Source organism: Carassius gibelio, chromosome B7 (assembly GCF_023724105.1).
Source record: "Carassius gibelio isolate Cgi1373 ecotype wild population from Czech Republic chromosome B7, carGib1.2-hapl.c, whole genome shotgun sequence".
Classification (NCBI taxonomy): Eukaryota; Metazoa; Chordata; class Actinopteri; order Cypriniformes; family Cyprinidae; genus Carassius; species Carassius gibelio.
In genome coordinates, this window is record NC_068402.1 from 9,481,567 (window position 1) to 9,495,670 (window position 14,104).

The 14,104-nt window shown below is 33.9% G+C and overlaps 1 protein-coding gene across 1 annotated transcript in view; it reads left to right on the forward strand.

The window, feature by feature from the left end:
• LOC127962645 (cortexin domain-containing 1-like) overlaps nt 1-8,280 on the forward strand; it is a 10,876-nt gene extending 2,596 nt beyond the window's left edge. The window contains exon 2 of the mRNA XM_052562273.1: nt 6,917-8,280. Coding sequence (XP_052418233.1) covers nt 6,977-7,156 — 180 coding nt within the window. The 5' untranslated portion in view covers nt 6,917-6,976 and the 3' untranslated portion in view covers nt 7,157-8,280. The remainder of the gene's footprint in view (nt 1-6,916) is intronic.
• Nucleotides 8,281-14,104: the final 5,824 nt, after the last annotated feature.

The window sequence follows — 14,104 nt, forward strand, 5'->3', positions numbered from 1 at the left end:
TAGAAATGATTAAACACATCAATATTGGCATAAGTAGCTGTGATCTATCTGGAATAAGCGCTAGGTGGAAAGATATGTGACATTGACCAATGCTCACTTGGAAGCAAGCCTATAATTGTGTGTGTATGTGTGTGTGTGTGTGTGTCAGTAATGTTACTATTAACTCAAACTAAAGCTATTTAAAATTAAAATAAAGCACATATTAGATGAAAAATGTAAACTATGTGATAATAATGTGATGATAATATCTAAACAATAGTAAAATAACACTGGTGTCAATCTTTAGTCTCTTGTTGTGGCACAACACTGTCAGTTAGCTGAACAATAACCACTTCAAACATGCAGAGACAAAAAAAAACAAAAAAAAAACACGTTAATGCAAACTAAGGCCCAAAACATACTATTTACTCAAGCATGCAAACAGATGCATGTGAATGCTTAGCCAGCATATTCCAAACACACTTCTCGGTCAACATTAAAGTGAATATTCAGTATAAACACGATGCCTTAAGCTAAACTGTTCAGCAAGATTGTCTTGAGGAGAACAGCATTACCACAACAGTTAATTATGCAAAATAGGGGAGTGTGTCTGTGTACTTACGAAATATTTCTGTACTACTACTATTACTATATATAATTTTTTCTGTCCTAAAAGTCGATGCTGTTTAGAGACTCCAGCTCTTCTCGAGTGTTAATAAGATTCATGTTGTCACACTTGAAGTCTCTGTCAATATTAAAAAGCACGGCTGGCCCGACTGGTGCTGGACGACTCTCTCCTGGATTGATTATAGCAGTAAATGTCCTGATAGCTAATTATCTTGAAGCAGCCATCTGGAGTTAAGTTTCTTTTGAAAAAGTACTCTACGCTACAAAAATAAAAAAGTACTTTACGTATGCTTCAGCTACCTGAATGGTAATATCTTTCAAAAGTTTGTGGTCAGTAAGGTTTATAAATTAATATTGTTATTTATTAATTATGCATTAATTTGAAAAGATTTATAGTTTAAATAAATGCTTTTCTTTTGAGCTTTCTATTCATCAAAAGAATCCTGAACAAAACATATCATGGTTTCCACAAAAATATAAAGCAGCACAACTGTTTGAAGAAATGTTTCTTGAGGAGCAAACCAGCATATTAATATGATTTCTGAAGGCAGATGTAACACTGAAGACTGGTGTAATGGTGCTTGAAAATTCAGCTTTGGCCACAGAAAAAGATTACATTTTAAAATATATGCAATTAGAAAACAGCTGTATTAAACTGAAATAATATTTCACATTATTACTTATGTTCTCGTAAATTGAACTGAATTGAATTTGGATGAGTCTGATCTGGAACATAATAATCATACTCAGCATTTTAACATGATACAAGGGTTAAATCATGTAAAATTTCTCTTGTACAGAAATAATAATAGCACATGAGTTTGAAGCAACATACAAAAGTGAGAGAGAGAAACAAGTGGTAATAGAGCGAGGGAGAGAAGATCGAACATAAAAAAAAAAAGAAAAATGGCTGGTGAAGGGAATAGTGTGAGAAGTATTCTGAGGAAATCGATCCCTGGAGTTAAATGCAAAGGCATTAACAAGCAGAAGTGTAATGGAGGAGCCGTTTGTCTGTGTGAAAGGTCTCAAATCCCCACTGTAACATCCAGAGCTACTAAACAAACCGCCATAAAGAAAGTGTGAGTGTATTATTATAGCTGCAGGACTGAGCCGAACAGATGCGCTCTTTCTGGGCTTCATCTCTGACAGATGGCTGGGAATCAAGAACCAGTTGCATTCGTTCAGATATAATGGAACCCAATGATCTCCATGACTTTCAGTTTGATTAATAGTTTCTGAATGTCTGTGTTCTGCTGCCAAAGTGCAGGGCACACTAAAATACTCAAACTGTGGTTCCTGCAGCATGACTGAATCTACAGAGAAAGAAACCTTTGAGCACGCAGTCTGTCACGAAACATTAGAAAGACTGGAATATATGCACAGCATTTCCCGCTAGTCGCACACAACAGCAGCCGTTAAACATGACCTGTACTTCTGTAATGTCTCATTCATGAACAAACCACTCTTACTCTTATCATTTGTCTTGAAACAGTTAAAGACTCATCAATCAGTCAGTCTCAAGTTTGTGAGCTATCGGATTAAATGTACTTTAAATTTGAGACACTCGTTTGGTTTAACTTTGTTGTTCATATACAGTTTCGAGTCTTTTATTGCATTAAAGTTGCTTAAAATAAAAATGAAATATTCAAATTCACAGCAATTCAAAACAAGAAGCATTTATTTGGGAACAACTAATATATAATAATATAATGTATTATTAATGTGTTAATTAAAACAACATTAAAAGATTTTCATTCGATATCTATTATTTTTCATTATTTATTCATTAAATGTTTTATGTTCAGTCATTTTAGTTCACACAGTAATAGCTTTGAATCCTCTGAATATATTACTTTATTTGATTATTATCTTATCTTAGATGTTAATACTTTTTTTCAAAGAATATTTAATGAGTGTTTTTGTCTTAATGTGAGATCTTTTTACTCTCAAGTAAAAAAAAATGAGTAAAAAAATTACTTAAATTAAACATTTAATCTGTAAAAAACAAGACTTGATATTTTCTGCAGTGTTGCTGCTCAAATAAATGTATCTTATTTTAAGGATTTTCGGGCTTAACTGAAAAAAATCTATTTTTTATGTTTATTTCATTATTAATTAGTGTTGTCAAATGATTAATCACGATTAATTGCATACATAATATATGTATGTGTACCGTGTATATTTATTATGTATCATAAAAACACATGCATGTATATATTTAAGAATAATGTTACGTTTATATAATATATAATTATATATAATATAAATTATATTAATATAAATATAAACATAATACATGCTATAACAAAAATTATTTTGGATGCGATCAATAATTTGACAGCACTATGATTAATGTATTATTAATACATTTTATACTTATAATTAATTATAAAAATATATTTAAAAGTTGTTGTTGCAGAATTTGTTTTTGTTTAGTTTACAGTTAGAACTAATTATGAGGGTGGCTTCTTCAAAATAAAAATAAAAATAACTCATAACGGAATCATTATAAGAAATCGAGTTTAAAAAAAGTGTAAAAGTGTCATCTGAAATGGAATGATAACGGCTAAATCTCCTGCCATGATAAATGATATTATTATCTGCAGGCTTCCATTTTGGGCACAATGCAATACAACCCAACAAAGGCTCAAACACAAGACAGTCCAAAGAGGTCCAACAGAGCATTTTCCCCTCTAGTCACTCGTAAATTGAGTTGTTCTTCATGTCAAGCCTGAGTGGCACTGTAGTTTCTGCCTCACGCACACTGTGTTATCTCCAGTCCCAGCTTCCACAGTCTAGCACCCTCAACGGCTGAGTCGTTAATCACAGCAGCCAATTATCTTTTTAGAGACCATTTAATCACCGAAACATGTGGGTACAATACAACAAACTCAGCTGAGGTCAGAAACATTTGAATGAAGGTGCAAAATCTGGTATGTGTTCACTCAAAAACTGTTTTGCATCACTATAATATCTGTGCCATATCAGGTACCTGTCTGTAGCAATAAACATGTTGACAACTTTAAATTACTTGAGGAAGATTATCTTAAGACTGTTGTTCTGAAAGATTAAACTGAATGTAGTTTATGCTAATACTTGCTTTAGGTGCTTAGGGTTGTATTATGAGTTGCAGGCTGACATATTTCATTACTAGTGTTTGCAGTGTTTATATTTTTGCTTAGATGAATAGTTCATCCAAATTTGCTGAAAATGTACTCTCAGGCCATCCAAGATGCAGATGAGTTTGTTTCTTCATCAGAACAGATTTGGAGAAATGTATCATTACATAACTTGCTCACCAATGGTTGCTCTGCAGTGTATGGGTGCCGTCAGAATGAGAGTCTAAACAGCTGATAAAAACATCACAATAACACACAAGTAAACCACACAATCTTGTGACGCGAAAAGTTTTATTTTTGGATGAACTATTCCATTAAAGTGTCAGACAAAGTTTTTCTATTTTAATTTGAACTGGACTAACTATGGTATTTTGCTAAAAACTAGGCTGCCATGGTAGATTTGTTTCAAAGGGATTGCTATGCATTTGCATTTATATTAACGAATAACTCTCAAAACTGAATGCTGCAAGTCAATTAAAATCTTTAGAATTGCTGTTCCATACTAAATGATAATATGCTGTTTAAAAGGCCTTAAGTATTACTCTTCAAAAATCATTTGTACAACCGACAATTGTGTTGTGTTTTAAACAAAATTTACATCAGATAGATAATGTCCTATGTTTTTAAAAAAAAGTCTACATAAACTATCAAAAAAAACAAAAACGTTCATCTTCATCTTTAACTTCCAGCTTGTTTATATATATTAACACATTAGAACTGCTAGTGAGATAAAAGGACTTGGATTTTTGTAATAAATAAATAAGCTCTGTGACTAATGAACATTTCTGATTATTACTTTTTTTTTTTTTTTTTTTATCAAGATAATCTTCAGAAATTAACAACTCCTATTTTGAAGCCTTAAATACAATGAGCAGAAGCAATAAGCTAAACACAGGCTGTAAATGAATTATACCACGGTTACATGACTTTAACGCCACTACCATTAACGGCTCTTTTAATCATAATTTAAAACATTTCCCCGAAAGGTTTGAGAGGATAGTTTGAAAGAGTGTAAAAACAATTTTTTGTTGTAGAATAAACTTGAAAATATCTTGAGCTTGTGTTAACCACAAGAAACCCACCGACTTTGGGACGATGGAGCCAGAAGCGCTTGTTTCTGGGTTCTTCTCTGTCTCCTTTCATCAGAATACAGCATAGATGTTTGCCTTAGTTTCTCAAGAAAAGTCTGATAAACATCAGGCTGGTCTAGACTGCTTTTTTTACATGCAAACTGAGAAGAAAACATTAAGTCGTGCAAAAAACAAAGTGAGAAGACCTTATAAAGCCTTATAAGCAAACTTTATTTACAGAACTATATCAATAACTCCCTCTTAATATCAGAATTTAGAGTTGTAACTATCCATTTAACAATAAATAAGATAAGATGAAGTCTCATTTAATTCACTGAATTATACAACATTTAATACATAAATAACATTAATGTTGTGACAAAAACAATCATTTCGGGCACACTTTATTTTAAGGTACTGTTCTCGCTATTAACAAACCATTAACTACAACTCCTGCCTTTAATAAACTACTTATTTGCTGCTTATTAATAGTTAGTAAGGTAGTTGTAAGTAGGATTAGGGATGTAGAACATTGTCATGTAGAATAGGGCTATGTGCTTAATAAGCTCTAATAAACAGCCAATATGTTATTAATATGCATGCAAATAAGTTGTGAGAATTGGTCCCTACACTATAGTGTTATCATCATTTCATTAAAATGACTCATACTAGCCTATTTATTATTCAAGGGCTAAAGGTACTTTCCGCTTCTGATCCATTCTTGGAGTTTATTGATATTTTTTTGAGTTGAAATGAGGTCATTAAGTGTGTTTGGAATAACGCTATATCATCATATTGGTATCCAGCCTCACGCCTCCTCGTGAAGACTCTGTGAAGCATCACATATTGAATTTGGCGCTCAAATGCACTGTGATAAATGAGAAATGTTCTGTACATTGAGTGAACTGTTTAAAGAACATTACATGTGTAGACCTCATTATTTAACACTAAAAGACCACCCACAATCGTTTTCTATTCACTATAGATATGCAGAAATCTAAGGCCTCTTGCTAAATATGTTACCAAGACTCTGGTTTAAATCATCCTTCCAAGATGTAGATGAGTTTGTTTCTTTATCTAAAAGATCTGGAGAAATTACATTATATCACTTGCTCACCAATGGATGCTCTGCAGTGATTGGGTGCCGTCAGAAAGTCCAAACAGCTGATAAAAACATCACAATAATCCACAAGCAATCCACACCATTCCATCAGTACATTAGTTAACATCTTGTGAAGTGAAAAGCTTTGTAAGAAACAAATCCATCAATGCATTTTATCAAGGAGTCCATAACCCATAACAATGCTTCCTTCAATGAACAGTCCATCCCCTGTTGTTCTTTCACATCTAAATACACGGAAATAGTTGTTTTGAATGGTTTTGCACTGTTTTGGCTTGTAACCAGTGCTTGATGCATATTTCGTATTTTAAAAATATTTTTTGCATATTTCTCTCCTGATTCAGACGAGCTGACTTTTTCACTGGAGAAATCAATATTATGGATAAGGGCCCGGAAGAAACAGTTTCCCTTTCAGAAGGTTAAAAATCTACACCCATCTGAATGCATTTTTTGTTTAATGTTTTAAATATATTTGTGTTAACATATTCAGCTAGCACCTGTTGGTGAGCAATGTGACCTTGCACAAATTACGTTTATGCAACACACACTAGAGTCAATAACCAACAACAGATCTACATCACACCCAGTCATAATCAAAGGACAGTAAAAAGACAATCAATGCTAATAAGAAATGCACTAGCCACAAATGCACTAGGTTTTATTTGTTTCCTTTTTGTGTGCAGACAAGAAAATTGACTGAAGCTGCAGTAGATGAACAAAACAGCAGATATTGACACACAATCTGCTACCGTCCTTCGGTATTTCTACAGTCATATTGACAAATGACTCCTCTCTCACTCCACACGGGCGCTGAAAATCTTTCATAAATGCAGCACGATTGGCCAAAACGTTCAACTGACAAAACCTTAAATGAATGGTCCCTTTATACAGATTATCTGTGGGAATTCGAAATTAAGGTGTACATTATAGATTCGTTCAGCCAGATCAATTTACTGAACTTTCTGGCAGGCAGCAATTTACTTCTTTCTCCATCTCTTCAGCCACAGATAAGCGATCAGGATGGTAGCAGAGGCCTGGACTGATGCGGACAGACCGAAGCGATGGAGGAGACAACGCCAGACCCTGCTTTCGTGGACGTGGACCAGGGTTTGACCCTGACATGCATCGCCTTCCTCTGTCTACTGCTGGTGGCAATGATCATCCGCTGTGCCAAAGTCATCATGGACCCTTACAGCGCCATTCCCACCTCCACCTGGGAGGAGCAGCACTTGGACGACTAGCAGATTTTCCCATGACCTCGGCAAATAAACATGCACCTGCATTCAATCAAACCCTAACATCATGTTACAACCAGTACACAGATGTCTGTGGGATATTTAAGTTGCTAGTCATCTTCTAGCATACAGCATCACTAGCTTTGAAGTCGTTTTTATGGAAACTGAGTTGAATTCTTCCCAACCAACACTGTATTAAACAAGAAGACATGAATCCCGAAATGAAGTTGATTTTGACACCCATATCCTCTTTTTTGCCCCTGCCCTGAAAGGGCTTCAGTTCAACAAAAACGAAATCATTCCAAACGAAGCACAAACAAGCCAAAATCAGACACTTCAAACCACACTAACCTGACGTTCTCACAACCAATGCATCCGGAATTTGTAGTTAAACAAGCAAATTCACATTTTTATATTTCATAATGATAAATGATATACACATTCAAGTAAGGCACGGAAAACATGTCTAGCTATGCTATTTTGTACGCAAATGAAGCTGCATTTTTAGCGTTGCCACAAGGGGTGCTACAGCTGTCTTCTTAATGTCAATTTTCTTTTTCACAGTCATGGTGAAACAACAGTTTGCTAAAAGGCTAGTTAAAAGCCAGCATGTTTATTTATGGTTTATTGGAACAGTAATTTACTGTTAACTCTATCGTCCCCTTGAGTAGCACCACTGCGAATACAATATTTACAACGGGACTGCATACTTGTAATACATTGGTCAAGCATTCACATTTACAGACTTGCACAAAGGATGATCTTAATCGTGATTATCTTTAGCAAGAAGACACAACCTTGACTGAAGGCCTTGTGAAAATGGTTGCATTTATCTATATTAATGTTGTCTTTACAAGAGCATCTGTCTCTTTCATCAGCTCTTATATGATATGATCCCTTGATGTGGTTTAATCATGTTGTCCTTGATTACTTGTATGCATTTGCAGAGAGCTATAGTCTGCATCATATCAAGTGCCTCAGCTGAAGTCATATAAATGAAGTCATGAATGAATACATCCTTCATTCACGTGAAGGACAAAATAACTAAATGCCAGTGTCCTGTTTGATAAGAAAATGCAAATGTACAACATGTCTGTTCCTAACCACAATAAAGATAATAGTAATTCCAATATATTTGGTGAATTATCACCAACTATTCGGTGAGTGCACTACAAATCTTATGACTGGAAATCCTAAAGCTTTATAATGGGAATTTAAATGGCCATACACACAGTTTGGGGGGAGCGGGGTATAAACAAGTCATATCATGTATATATAGCATTTTTGATTATAGCCTTTATATTGTGTCAAAGCAGCTTTGCTGTAATAAACAGAAAAATAACAGTGTTGCAAAATTCATCAATTTTGAAACAAATTCAATTTAAACAAATATATAAAACAAATACAGAAGAGTGTCAGCTCAATTCATTTCAACAGTGATTTAGTTCAGTTCAATAACAGTGTTGTAAAGTTAATTTAATTCAGTTATAAACCAACGTTGCAGAAGATTACAGATTCAGATTATTGAGCTGAGCGATTCTTTCACAATTCAGCCTTATTATTCAGTGTAAGTGCTTCTAACATTAGCAATTCAGACACTCATGAATCAGTACGTGACAAATGGTTCTCAAACCACTGACTCGAAATAAGCCGAATTTACAATTCATTGACTCAGTCAGATATTAGTACAATGTTACTGTGTGGCAGTTATAACTACACAACTACCAAGCAGATCATCAAAACCAACTATTTGAAAGAATTCAAAAGAACAAATTTGTTTGCCCATACATTATCCGTCATTCATGAATCTGTACGCGACGAGCGATTCTCAAATGAACAACTCACAATGCTTCAAAACGAGAACCATTACTTTCAAACATACCTAGTATTACCTGACTCAAAAACAAGTCGAATATACAATTTACTGACTCTTTGAACCAATAAATGGCTCACTGTTGTGATTGGCTAACAGTTTGTTTGACAGCCAATTTCCTTCATAGGTGTGCTGTTGTGTTTAGGTTAAAAACGCATAAATAACTCAGTACAGATCAAACTATCTGTTTAACAGAAAGCAATAGTGATCACGTAATAAAAAGAGTTACACGCACTTGTGTGTTGTGACATTATTGTATGATCCAATACACTTGGCACAGCATTGTTATTTATTTTCAATCTTTTTTTTTCAAATCATTTTGTGCAAATTGTGCCTTGTTTGCAAACGAATCCATGGTAAAATGAAGTGAAGAAAGGACTGAGTTCTTACTGAGTCTGGGTCTTTATTAAAGGGGTTATATGATGCGGATTAAATTTTTCCTTTCTCTTTGGAGTGTTATAACCTCTTGGTGCATACAGAAGATCTGTAAAGTTGCAAAGACTAAAGTCTCAAACCCAAAGGGATATTCTTTTTAAAAGTTAAACGTCAACCACCTAAAACATCCTAAAATGGCTCGATCTAACATGCCCCCACATGTCTACGTCATGATGTGTGAAGATCTGCATAACGCCATCCAAACGTTCAGCAAATAAAGAAGGCGTAACTTTTGATTCTCATTGTTTCTGCTGCCGCCTTGTTGTGAAGATGCTGTTTCGTTATGAAAATCAAAACTCTTTTGTTTGTTCTCCCAAAAGAGGACACAACTAGAAGTCAGTGGTTAGTTAATCTGTATTTACAACACTGTTCCTGAACAGTTCAACCCAAATATTCAGATGTGTGCAGCACATTTCAGGACGAGGACTGTTTCCTGTGAGAATAGCCTACAATGACGGTGTCTGTTTCTGTAAAGTGGAGCAATTCTAACTTTGCAAGGACAATCTGGTGCTTCTGACTCAAAGTCTGTAAGTAGGTTTACATATGTAAAAGGATTTTTCCATTCAAGCACAAGTTTTGAGCTGTGTAAAGTAGTGCCTGTTGTTTGTAGTTTCTCCAGACATTGTTTTATGTTTACACTGTGCGATAAGCAACATGTAAAAAGACAGTACAAGTCACTACAATCAGTAATTATGTCCCCACTGGATGCAACAAATGCCTCATATGCAATGGGTTTTATTGGTTTTGTGTCGTCGTGCAGGGAGACAGCATCACAGTATGGTAAGTAGAGGTATTCAGCCAATCACAAGGTACTGGATAGCTGGCCAATCAGAGCACACATCGCTTTTCAGAATGATGAGCTTTGTAAAAATAGACGAGCTTCAGAAAGACGGGGCATAGAGGAAAAACAATAATGTACTGTATGTGGAAAATAATGTTTTTTTGAATCTTAAACCACAAAAACACATTTAATTACACCAAATACACAAAATAATGTTCTTTTTTTTTTTTTTTTAGCAAAGTCATATGACCCATTTAAAACATTCATACTCTTTTTTTTGTTTGTTTTTCACAACTTGACTCTGTGCAGCATTTTTGTTGTCTCCAGAGCATCTTTATCATTGGCCTTCACCTTTCATTATTTACACTACATGCGTGAATGGGTGGGTGGGGCTAAACGGGCAGTAATGTTGATCTTCTTCTGTGGAGGCGGTGCTTATCCTCACTATTACATCAGCTTGCTGTTTTTAGACCAAAGACAAAATTTTGAGTTCTGAAACATGTTTTTATAGTACAATGACCTCTTTTATGTGAAAAGATTGAGGGAATTTTGATTTCTCAGTTCATGACCATTCTTTAACACAAGCAGAGTCATTGAAACCATCTGTTCGAATGAATTCCAAAGAACAGATTCATTTGTTTACAATCATCCACTGATAGAAAGCCTCACTGACACAGCGAATCAAAGTTCTTAGAACATCTCAAATCATTTACCTGTCAAGAAGGTCTTATCTCCGCAACCTGAAGTATTTAAAAAATAATTTAAAAGTAATGACAAAAAAGCATTTCAGTGGCAAACTGTACATGCTCTAAATTCAAAAACAGTACTATTGAGGAGCTTGATAGAAAGTTATCACTTTCATTAAAAATAGATTTATGTTTTTCCTCTGATCACTCCCTCCTTTATCTCATACACTCAGAGGAAACAGCGCTTAAAATGAGCCGATGATTCAGCACAGCAAAAGCATTTGTTGTCCATCATAAGAACCACAAGTTCCCCTCCTCTCAACACGAGTATTTTTTTCCCTCAGTGCAGCGCAATCGATCAAACCTTCAGCTTTTCATTTGCTATTCAATTCATTTATATGCTACAAATCATTTTCCTGGCAGTGTGGCCAACATTTTACTTAACTCTTATCAAGGTTTGCATTATAAATGGTTAAGAGGCTTTTTTGAAAACAAACTCTTTCTTTTAGTTAGTTAGTTAGTTTGTAGAGTCCGGATACAAAGAATAAAAGAGCTCCTGATTTGAAATACTGCAGAAAGACATTACTCTAATACTCTAGGCCAGGTGGTTCATGATGCAAAGTACATTTTTTAAATGATCAAGCAGCACTTTCAAGGGCTCAATTACGTTCAGTACAATTATTTTAATCTAAAAATGCATTTGCCTAATGGAATTATTCATCAAATGTAGCCCAGTAATGTTTTGCTCACAACAATGTTTTTTTCACAACAATGATCAACTTCCAGTATGAAACTAATGGAACATTAAATAATCAAATGAGTTGTTTTTGTTTTGGGATTTGTACACATTGTACTTCAACACGTATCTAATGCATTAGACATAGATTTTATAGCCTAAAATTATATACGTAAAATGCACTTTTTACTTTTTTGTATATGCACTGATAAGATTTTGCATAATAAGACCAGGAGGAATTATTTAAAAAGTTAAATAGTTAAAAATATAACACTATAAAAAGAAGGATGATGATTTTCCATTATTTTAATGGAATCATATTAATAACTTCGAAGTTTCAAAGTTATCAAATAAAAAAAAATCTTTAAGTAAGTTTAATATTATAAATACGATAAAATAATTTGCCAATTTGATGATACATAAACATTTAAGGCACAAACTGACCTTTTTTAAGATTAATTATGAGAAAAAACAATAACTACAGACATATATATATATATATATATATATATATATATATATATATATATATATATATATATATATATATATATATATATATACATATATATATATATATAACAAAAAAAAATTAAATTAATCTGCTCAAACTCTAAAATGAAAGTTAAAACAGCAAAGATCATATAAAATCTAATTCAAAATATTAACAAAAACTATAATGATACATTACTGATACTGCAATACGTATACACTTTCGAATTTCAAAGGCTGCTCCGTTTTTGTTTTCTAACATCTAGTTTACTGCATCACCCTCCAAACAGATTCAACAGATTCCCATCCATCAAACGCTCTGTCAGAGCTTCTCAGACTGGCAAACCCCTTTTCTGCAGCCTAATTCAGCTTATCTAACCCGTCCTCCTGTCATTCCTGTTCTGCAGAACCTTTTAAAGTCTAACCTGCAAAAAATGAATACACTTGAATTGTAATTTTAGGAAGAATTTCCGTGAAAGCATGTACCAGACTTTCAGAAATATACCTTGGTCAAACTCAGACACTTTCTTAATTGTGACGTGATGATGTGCGAAATGGTGAGAAAATGAACAGACTCCTAACAGGATGAAGTTAGGAGCTGGATTTGGCCATATAAGTTCATTATTATATGTTTGTAACCATACTTTGGCATTACACATATTTTTGTAATGTCAAAACGACACGGTCCAACTACCACAGAATATCTCAGAATTCATCAAATGTATACTCTTTCATACTTCTGTTTTCCCTCCAAAATTATAAGTTAATTTTAAGTTAAAATTAAAAGTTTCTGTTTAGCCCAGTGTTCCTCCCTGGCTGTATCTGCAAATTTCTTAAAATAATAAAAATAGTCAAATAAATGAACTACATTAAAATGACCTAAATTGACTACATTACAATTCAAGTGAAGTGAAAGTGATGGAAAGTGAAGCTGAGGACACAGGAAAGACCTATGAATTGGTTTTCCGTTAAAACACAATATTGTGGTAAAATGTGATCTCAATCTCTATAAAACTGATGGAAACGTGAAAATGTAATAAGACTGTACTGCACAGTGCATCCAAAACAAGTCCAGTTTGCATGATGTGTCACCAAGAAATCTGTTAAAAGTTGAATTATTTCATTTCCAATCAGTGTTAATGTGTTTACATCGGTGTTCTGGCATTTGTTTGAAAGCTCTGAAATTAGCTGTGTGCTGCTAACTGAACCTTCACGCACACACACACACACACACACACACACACACACACAATATAACAGCACTGCCACACAACTCACACAAATCAATACTTATATTAACTCAGAGGCACAGTAACTTTGGGCTCATAATTCCTGTGGGGCAGCTGGATAAAAGCTCTCCACAGCGCTAACTGAATTATGCTAACAGTAATGATGTGCTGCTGTTGTGGCCGATGTACACTAACATACAAGAGACCAGGTCTTATTTTATATATATATATATATATATATATATAAAAAATATTTTCAAATGTAATTTATTTCTGTGATCAAAGCAGAATTTTTAGCATCATTACTCCAGTCTTCAGTGTCACACGATCCTTCAGAAATCATTCTAATATACCGATTTACTGATCATGAAACATTTCTCATGGATTCTTCAATAAAAGTTAAAAAAGTCCGCTTTTTAAAAAATATAATAATTGTAATATATAATAGTAATAGTCTCTTTGTTAGGATCTGTGTAGACTGTATAGCCTGTTTTTGGCCTGTGCTTTGAGTGTGAGATAAAAATGTTTAACGTTTTGTACATTTGCATTTGTAAAGTACCTCTGCATTGATTAAATGCATCTCCTATGGGTTTCATTTATAACACTCTGGACAGACCCTTTCTGAATAAACACACACACACACACACACACACACACACAGTTCTTAGTAATCAACCCCACCTATATAATGAAACAAATAAATATAACAATAAAAGCGGATT